At 40.4% G+C, this 9,997-nt stretch overlaps 1 protein-coding gene across 1 annotated transcript in view; it reads left to right on the forward strand.

Moving 5' to 3' along the window:
* Positions 1–9,453, forward strand: part of LOC108559046 (dorsal-ventral patterning protein Sog) — a 28,340-nt gene extending 18,887 nt beyond the window's left edge. Inside the window, exons 2-7 of the mRNA XM_017916176.1 lie at positions 2,189–2,292; positions 3,311–3,443; positions 6,394–6,456; positions 6,520–8,045; positions 8,109–8,798; positions 8,866–9,453. Of these exons, the coding sequence (XP_017771665.1) occupies positions 2,189–2,292; positions 3,311–3,443; positions 6,394–6,456; positions 6,520–8,045; positions 8,109–8,798; positions 8,866–9,036 (2,687 nt within the window). The 3' untranslated portion in view covers positions 9,037–9,453. The remainder of the gene's footprint in view (positions 1–2,188; positions 2,293–3,310; positions 3,444–6,393; positions 6,457–6,519; positions 8,046–8,108; positions 8,799–8,865) is intronic.
* The last annotated feature ends 544 nt before the right edge of the window (positions 9,454–9,997 follow it).

Here is a 9,997-nt window from a genome sequence, read left to right on the forward strand (position 1 = left end):
CATCAAACATTCGTTGACAATGGTCTCCTATGAGCATTAATCATATATCAAAGCGTTTTGCTGGATGACCACCTCAAAGAATACTCTGGGTTATATATCTCGCGAGTGACGAAGATGGGTTTGTTGCCTTGAGAAGGTTGTTCGTATTTGGATTGTATTATTATGGATGGGTATTATACGTGAGTGCCAAGACGACAAAAAGCGAGGGGGGGAAAGGACGTGGTGGAGGTGGACGAGGATGAGGATAAGCGTTGAATATTGAAATCTTAAAGAGAACGAGCTGGCTGGGAGCTGGTGAACAGCGAATGCGGCGCAGTTTTTTCATGTCTTAGATCGGAATGTCCGGTATGCGAATGTTTCGAATGCATAATTCAGGAAAACGCTTTCTTTCCTTTTCGTCTTTCCGTCTCCTTCCAACGCAGCGCACACATAATGTTATGGCTATATAAGCAAATGTCAGCACGATTGGCGGCCTTCAAAGTCGTTCCTAGTAGTACGAGTGTCGTAAGTAAGTCTGTAATGTCGGCCCAGAATCGGAGGTGCGCGCGTGAGAGAGTCGTCCCTTCGTCGTTGTCGTCGTCGTCGTCAGTAAAAAGGGGGAGACGACGACCAGTCTACCGGTGTTTGCGTTTTGAGAAAGGTCAGGTCTAAATTAAACGGCGCACAATTTCAGACGCAGCCGTAATTATAACTCGAAAGAAAAAGCCGAGCATATGGCATCAGCAAACTGCTGAAGTAGAAGCAGAAGCGCTGGTAGATGAAGAACCATCAAGAGGAGCAACAGCAACAAAAGGAATCGGGACAACGAAACGAGGAAGAAACGGCACAAAGCCTCTCCTCCCATCTTTCGCACTCGCACTTCCTCGACACCCGAAATACCTTTGCATTCAAATCACAGTCGTATTTATAAACCTGAAGCCTGGTCAACGCGAAAACCTCTTCCAACCAACAGCTTCATTACATTCCATCTGCTCTTAATATACATCATATTATATTTGATTGCTTCTAACATCAAATACCAGCATTAATATTAACTGCTTTTCTCTGAACAAATACACTTTATGATTTTAATGATCAACATGTATACAATTTCATTGTCTTAGCAAGATCTATATAACAAAAGTTAAAAATATATAAGTTATAATAATAAGAAATTGTAGAAAGCAATACACTTTTTGATATCTGTCAATCAATTATCTTCAGTTATGTTGTAAGATATTAATGATGTAATAGAACTACATTAGTTGACAAATAAATCGGATAACGAACACTTCTGCGAAAGATTTATGTTCGGACAACAAACAGATGTTCGGATAACGTACACTTTACCGAACAATTGAGGTTAGTTTTGAGAGCTAACAATAGTAATATGAAGCTTAAATAAACAAACAATTTGGTTATCAAACAGCTGATTTGTTACAAAAGGATAATTATCTTTTATTTTGTCAAAGAAAATTTGAATCTCTTGTTTGTAGTTACAAGTTATTGCGAAAACAATGAAAATTATATAACAATATCTTAAAGCATTCGGGATTGCTCTACTGAAACATCTACCGATCTATTTTAGATTAATTATTTTTCGTTCTGGATAATATTCGATTGCTTCTAATGATTTATGTGTTTATTTGGATAACAGCATTGATTTTCTATAGTCAAACAGTTACTCAAAATATATTATACAGGCGTCTGTTGAAAAGTTGATGGGTATTTCGAGAAGGCGCCAAAGTTTTGGTGAGCACTTAAGATTGTATTTGCGTCTGGTGAAGAAGGGACGACGACGACGACGCTGAAGGGAAGTTTGTTTTTTTTGGACATCTGGCTTTGTCTTCAAATCAGACGAGGCGACTGCATCGTTGAAACGTTCCCATGTTTCGGTTGAGACTATTTTATTAATTCGCACCGCGCGGCATTAGTAAGTGAAATTACTTATACGCATAGTCTGTATATAGAGTATATAGAATAAACAAGTTACCATAACAGGTTTCACCCTGGTGGCGCGAGTGAGAATATAGTAATTGCGAACGGCCTTATTTTTAGACGCGCATACATTTATAATGCGTCCACGTCCATTTATAATAATAATATTAATAATAATAATGTCATAATTTACTCTCGGCCAGAGTTGGATAATTAAGTGATAATATTTTTTCTAATATGTTTTATTTATTTCTTTTTATTTGTCTTGCAGAATGCGTGTTCGGGTCGCAAGTGAGGGAGCTTGGATCATCGTGGGTCCCGGATCTGGGTATCCCGATCGGAGTCCTGTACTGCATGAAATGCGAATGTGTACCGGTAAGTTTTCTACATAAATTTCATTCAGCCACGGACGACGCAATTACTTTTTTCAGTGCCCCTTTTCTTTTCCTTCCTTTTTCCTCTTTATTTTTTTTTCTGTATATTTCTTTTCCTTTTTTTGTGCAACTCCTGCAAAGCGACTTTATGCAGAAACCAGTTTTTTGCATTTGTAAAACGGCTAAGCGTGTTACGGTACTTGTTTTTTTTCCTTCATTGTGAGACAAATTACGGCGTTACACGTATGTAAGTAAGTAAGTGAGTGGAGTGGATTGGTGCGGTTCGGAATTCGGGTAATGCCCGAATTTGCATCCCACCTAGGGCCGCGTGCAACAATTGTCGCCTTTCCTCCTCTGTTTCTCTTCCGAAGCCGCCCGCCAACTCGGATGGCGGAGGGATAATAAACAAGTTTGCACGCCAAGGAGTTGACCTTTAGTTATGGCGCCTGCAGAGATTTCCATATTTTACTGAATGCAACTGCTGCATTTTCTTCGCTCCTCTCCATTCAAAAAAAGAAGAAAGAAAAAAACAACAAGAGGAAGAATAAGACGGAAAAGAAGACCATGCAAACAGAACCGAAACACGTCGAAATAAAGAAAGTTTCTCTCTAATGGTGAATGGGACTGCCCACGCACGTTTCTTAATCCTTCCTCTCCTCCTTCTTATTCATCTTTTTCCCTCCTGCACGTCTCGTCCAACGTGTGCTGTGCATTCTTTGTTGTCTCTGGCTTTTAATAGCGGATGCAAATCTAATAAATAGTGTGTCATTCGCGGTGATGAAGATACAATATGGGGGCGGTAGAGGTGGAGGTCACGAAGGTTGCTGACCCAGGTTTCCTCTCTGCATGTGTACACTTATATACACGTATATGTGTACAATATATGCATGCTGGTCGTGTGATATATTCCCCACCTAAAGACCTAGAATAAAGCAAAAAAAAAACATAAATAATATATGAAACGAATCCTAATCCTTTTTACTTCTTAGAGCATAACTAATGCCCTACCAATATTTCAGTCGCAGAGGAAAAGGAGGATCGTGGCCAGGGTCCAATGTCGCAGCATCAAAAACGAGTGTCCGGAACCGAGCTGCGAGGAGCCGGTCCTCTTACCCGGAAACTGCTGCAAATCCTGTCCGGGCGACAACTACAGTAAGTAAACCATAAGCAACCGCAAGCGTTGCTGCTGCATATAGGTGCATGACACTTCAAAGTGGCAAGGTTATCCAGATAACAACAAAGCCACGGCGCCCGACGACCTATTTATTGAAGTGTTAACACGCTCTCCGAGCCTTTTCTATCTATCTCTCCGCCTCTCTAGAAATACTGGAAGATGCCTTTCGCACTACTAACACCCATTCGAAGATAAGAAGCGCATCACAATTTTCGTTACCATAATCGCTTTACTTCATCGTTTTCCAATAATTCCATCATCATCATTATTATTATTTTTAACTGCTCAGACATCGCGTATTTACCTTCAGATAAAACTGGAGTGTGGTTTCTTGTTTGCTCGACGGCAGGTCGCGCGCTATTTGTTGATAAACCGAAACTTCCAGGTGCAATTTACGCTATCAGCGAACTTTCTACATCCAACATTTATTTATACAATTTCCACCGGCAGGAAAAAAAAGAAAATGACAACGATAAACATTATGTGCGTAACCTTATTGGTTACTACGAGTTTCACGGTAGTTGTAAACAAAATTAAATTGCGTTTATAATTTCTATCATATTAATCAAATTTCACCAAAAATAGACACAAAACATTAAAATTATTTGAAAACAACTGGAATCATTAGCCTGAAGAGGATTAAACAATTTAATTAACACATTTATTGCCACTGTGATAACATAGAAATTATGTACTGAAAACCATTTTAATTTATAAAAAAAATTGAAATTGTGGTCTTTACTTATGTAACAAAATGAGTCCTGTTTTTGAAAGAAAGAAGAATTGTGCACATTGCCTAGTCTATGTAGATAAACTTGCCATACTTTATATATTTTATATTATGCTATTAACAAAATGATTTAGTTAACATAGAGTACATTGTGTTTATATTACATTCTCAATGTATTTCTGAAAAAATGTAATTCAGATTCAGTAATACTAACATTTATTTTCTTTTAGTAAAAAATCAGGTCTAAAAGGTTTAAAAGAGTATTTGCTATGAATAACTCTTATTTGGCATCTGGATACAGACTAGTAACTACAAGTTATCTCGTATTTGGATGTGGACGTGTTAAATCATGCTGACAACAGAATATTATGTGAATCTGAACAGCGATATATATACATATAAATTGGAAACTATGCGATTTGTGAATAATATGGTTCGATAATTTATAGCTGTTCTTGCATAGAAATGCGTTTCTTTCATCGTAGTTGTTTGCTGTTGCTGCGGTTATTGGCGTGCAAAAGTTATGGTTATTGGTATAACTTTGGGCCTAGGCGAGTTTTCGTGCGCGCTTGAAATACAAGGTACTTAGAGGCATATGGACATGAGTGTGTGTATGTATGTGTATGCCGGTGGGCGAAATATGTGTGTGCATGTACTCCCACCATTTACGAACGGCGCCACGGCTATATTTCCTACGTCTACTGAGAGTCTGTTCAATAAAATTCCGACATCATCTCTGCACGTCCAGAAGGGATATGCATTCTCTCCAGCATTCGGACACCGTCAAAAAAAAGGTGGAAGTGATGGTTGTGGTGGTGGTCGCCTATTGTAGTAATGGTCGGCGATCATTAAAATGAATAGGCGTTTAGATAAATCGACGTTATCGGAAAGGTCGATCGGAAGGGATCGGATGAAGAGGAGCAAGAGCAACAACAAACAGCTACGGAGAGATGAAGGAGAAGATGAGGTGGAGGATTGGAGCAGAACAGAAATGTAGAAGAAGAAGAAAAAAAAGCGAGAAAAGAAAGAATTGTTGTCGGACACGAATAGTTCCCTCGTCGAGGAAGGTGAAACCCGTAATAAAATCGGTGTTTTTGTTTCCTAGAAAGGTGGATTTCAGGCATTTTAAGAGCATGCATGCCGATCTCTGATATAAGTTAACGGGTAATATATTTCGTGGTGTGTCAGAGGCTGTCGACGGCTCGCACACCGACAGACAGACAGACAAGACACTCTCACAGAGTCTATTTTTTCACGCCTTTGTCGTCGTCATCGTCGTAGTCGTCGTCTTTTGAGCACGATTTCAAGGGCGAGCCTCTCTAGACCCCTAAAAATAGCGCAGCGCGAAAATTCCCGTTTTAATTAGCGAAACGCCAATTACGAAACGCTTTACGTGCGAGGATCGCAGTCCCTACAATAATAAAAAAAATAAAGAGACACGTGCCGAATCTGTTGCAGCTTGCTGTTGATGGTGGTTTCTTCGTTTGCGGACATTTTCCGCGTGTTTAAACTAATGGAAGCAGAGCGGTCTCTCTCCTCCGCTATTTCAAGATCCTCCCAAGTCCGTCGACACTCAGGCAAGGACTCCGCAGCCGTCTAAAAATAGTCCCCATGCAGATTGTTTCCAGCGAATTAATCGTAATAATAATAACGAGTCTTAATAAGCAGAAATATAATACGTAGCGATGACACCGATTTTATTGGAGAACCTCCGAGGCGCCAGCGATGGGCATTCCACTACGCGTGGGGTCGCCGCAAAAGCCAAACAACTTACATAAATATACACACATTTATATAGTACATAGCGGCAAACTTTAACATTCTATATTCTACCAAACTATTAGACATCATATATAGTACATGATTTTATGTAATGCAATAAGTATACACGATTATTATTTTTTATTGTAATACCTTGCCAAATTCTGCGGGGCGTTCTGTAGAACGTCGACTAATAAATACGCTTTGCCGTTAACATGTGTATAAATAGTATTACACGACCGCAACGTTGATTAATCTGCAGGATTCACGTGTTTACCTTAGATAAGGCTGAATTGCAAAAAAATAATAATAATAATTACAAAAATAAATAAACACAAACACTTCCCGCTGGCGCCAGCTTGCTAATTTCGTAATCTAATCTAGCTGAATCGTAATACCATCGCATTATTTATTTATTTTTTTTTCCTTTCAACCAGGTGAAGAAGTTCATGATGTCGTGCCGCAAAACACCATGGAGGAAGAAGAAAGGAATACTAAACGTAAGTATACCAAATATAAAGTTGTTAGTTGTTTTGGATTATTCAAATTATTTTGTTTCTTAGATTACGCAGCCTTGCTAACAGGAAGATCGCCTTTGGTGTTGAGGAATGACGATATGAAGCCAATAATCAACGATAACAAGAATAATGTCGTTGCGACTGGTCGCTTTACCTTCCAGAAGAAGAACCTTTACTTCTCGTTTTACATTTCGGATAAGGCGGCTCGTCCGAGGTCTTTGCAATTCGTGGATGAGAACGCTAATATTTTGGATGAGATCGTTCTCTCTGGTGCTGGAGGAATTGTGAACAGTCATTATCAGAATGTGACTAGGAAGGTGTGCGGTGTCTGGAAGCGACTTCCAAGAGATTACAGGAAGTACTTGAAGGAAGGTAAACTGTACGCCGTTCTGGTTTGGGGTGTTAAGCATCAATCGGAATTTATGCTGAGCGGTAAGATCACCAAGTACGTGGCTCTGAGCACCGAACTCTTCAGTTCTTTGCTGGAACCAGCGCCAGGTACGGATCCCGTTATGATGGCCGGCGCCGGAGGAACCGCCATAGTATCCATCTGGACGGCGACTCCATCCATCCACATAGCGATTGTCTTCAACGGGGTTTTCACAGCGGAGGAAAAGAGCAACGTAACGATTAACATCAACTTGTCTTTGGACGAGAAGAAGGTTATCTATAATGAAACGTTGAAGATCGAGAAACCGGCGCACGAGTTGAACGTGGTCGAGATCAAATCGTCGCTGACTACGAACGAGTTGAAGCATCTGACCAAAGGTAAATTGGTGCTGAGCATCTCTTCGATTTCCCATCCGACTGCTCTGAAGTTGTCGGGAAATCTGATGACGAAAGCTACCTGCGAATTGTTCCAAACAACGCTGTCTTCGCCTGGGAACAACAATTACGGAACATCGGGTCTCGCTTGGTTATTCTTGAACAACGACGGAAGTCTCGTATACAATATCCAAGTTGATGGCCTGACCAATCAGCAGCAACCCATGTACATAACCCTGCAGGATATGAGCACGAGGAAGAAGACAGAACTCGAAGATTTAACTCCATACTATAGGATGGGATGGGCCAACGGCACTGTTGACAGGATCTTCCCTAAGCTTCTCGATCCTCTCTACTCTGGTAACCTTGCTGTGAACGTGGCTACTCAATCAGAGAACAGTCTGATCAGAGGCAAATTATCTCCTCGTTTAGTGGCGGAGGCGAGGGACGCATCCGCGCCGGTTCTATTAAAACGCGAAGATTACTCTTTGCCAACGTCGGCCGTCGGTATGGCTTGGATTAACGTCGATAATGACTGTAATATTCATTATGACGTATCCCTCACCGGTCTCGGCAGTCAAGAAAGACAACTCGAGTTATATTTAGAATTCCTACCGATGATCGCCCCCGGCGCTCCAGTTCTTTACCGCCACTTGGGGGAAATCCAAGGCAGCCAAGTCGAAGGTAGTCCAACGGAAGCGCTGCGTTACGAAGAACTGAACCGACTGGACTCCGGTGTTTGCTTCATCAAAGTTAAAGAGTCGCACAACAGGAACGCGACTCTTTTAGCCGCAACCCTCAAGCAGGTAATAACAACCAATCAAACAACCATTATCCATTACTAATCTTCATCAATCTATTATCGAAAGGTTAAAGTACCATTGACCTGCCTACCCCATTACACCGACAACGACGTGCACATCCTTTACGACACGGAAGTGCCTCAAGGTGGCGCGTGTCTGCACGAAGGAAGGTTCTTCAAGGAAGAAGCTTCATGGACGTCCACCCAGGACCCATGTACCATGTGCTACTGTCAGAACGGAAACACAAAATGCGATACGTCCACCTGCCCCGAACTCCACTGCTCCAACAACATGAAGATCAAGAACCCAGGAGAGTGCTGCCCCATCTGCGCCAACTCCTCCGCTCCCCGGGACATCATCCCGGCCGGCTGTACTTTCGGTGGTAAATTCTATTCATCCGGCAGTAAATTCCACCCCTTCCTCATACCAAACGGATTCGACCATTGCACTGAATGCGCCTGCGAAGAAGCCGAAGTGAAATGCACCAGGAAAGGCAATGAAAAGCAATGTTGCCGGAATTGCGAAACCGAAGCCATGAGAGCTTCAGAGAATGGAACATACCTTGGAGACGGCAGCAGAACCCTTCTACCGGACATCGTGAAACCAGTAAAACCAAAAAAGAACGTGCAACAGATTCTCTTAGACGGTGGCTGCAAGAACCCAGCCGACGCGTTATCCCCTTTCGAAAACGGACAGAAGTATCATCCGTTCATCGCCACACTCGGCGAATTCAAGTGCGTCACATGCAAATGCAAGGTAATTCTCAACAGAAACTAATAAATTCTTCAAACATTACATAACACTTTCTTTCTTCTATCAATAGAACGGCAACACGAAATGCGAGCGACCGAATTGCACCAAAGCCCTGTGCCAGAAGTTCATCAAATCGCACAGGAACCACAGCCTGATCATGGGCACGCCCGAATCCTGCTGCAGTCTGCAGTACTGCAGACGGTACCGACGACATCATAAGCCTTACAACAACAAGAGTTGAATTCCTGGGCCCTTTCACTAGACTCGAGCAGGAGGACAACGATAACTGGCATCATTAAAAAAGAACAACGATGTGCTTCCTCTTTTCTTTTCAATTTCTTTCAAAGAAAGCAAAAACAAAACTATATATATATTATTAAAAAAAAAGGAGAAAGAAAACTCGCGGCCTCCTCGAGCTCCCTCTTAAAATAATTACCTTTCTACCAAAGAAGACTGATGCAGATATTTGTATGCAAAACTTAAGAAGAAGAAAAAAGCGTTTTTTAAAAAAATAGGAAAAATCAGAGCGAGAAAAAAAAAACGATTGAAACTTTTCACATAACCGATTGGTCCTTATCGAAGTTTTGCCTTCAACACGAGTAGAAGTTATATGTGTTTTATTTTTTATTAATTAATTTCTTTCTGTGTATTATTTATTTTTTATATGTGTATATTATTGCTACGTTTATTTAAAAAAATGATGAAGAAAAAAGAAAAACAAACTAATGTGGAAGAAAACAGGTGTTATATTTATATCTCTACATATATATTTTTCCGTTTATTTTCTGTAGATAATATAACAAAAAAAAACGGAGCTGTTTTCCTTCTGCGAACTGTGGATCATATTTTTTAGGATGTGTAAAAAAATATATAGTATTTATTGAATATCTCCTTTTTGTTTTGTTGATTTGAAAAATTGATGATTTTTAGAAGAAGAAAAAAAAAAGTATACAAAAATAAAGATAATGAAAATGTGTTTAGGGAAATTGATAGAGAGAGAGAGAGAGAGAAAGAGAAAATATGTGCTACAACTTAGGAAGGATGAGCAAACACTTGATCGCTGATGAACTTTTCTGTAATGATTTTTAAATTATTCCATATCAATGAGTTTCTGGACGAGACTCGAGAAACCCTCAAACTAGAGACGAAGGCTGAACTCAACTTTAATTAATTTTTAAATAACTCTAGAAAGGAAATTAAAC

The sequence above is a fragment of the Nicrophorus vespilloides genome, unplaced genomic scaffold (assembly GCF_001412225.1).
Source record: "Nicrophorus vespilloides isolate i.1.1-1 unplaced genomic scaffold, Nicve_v1.0, whole genome shotgun sequence".
Lineage (NCBI taxonomy): Eukaryota > Metazoa > Arthropoda > Insecta > Coleoptera > Silphidae > Nicrophorus > Nicrophorus vespilloides.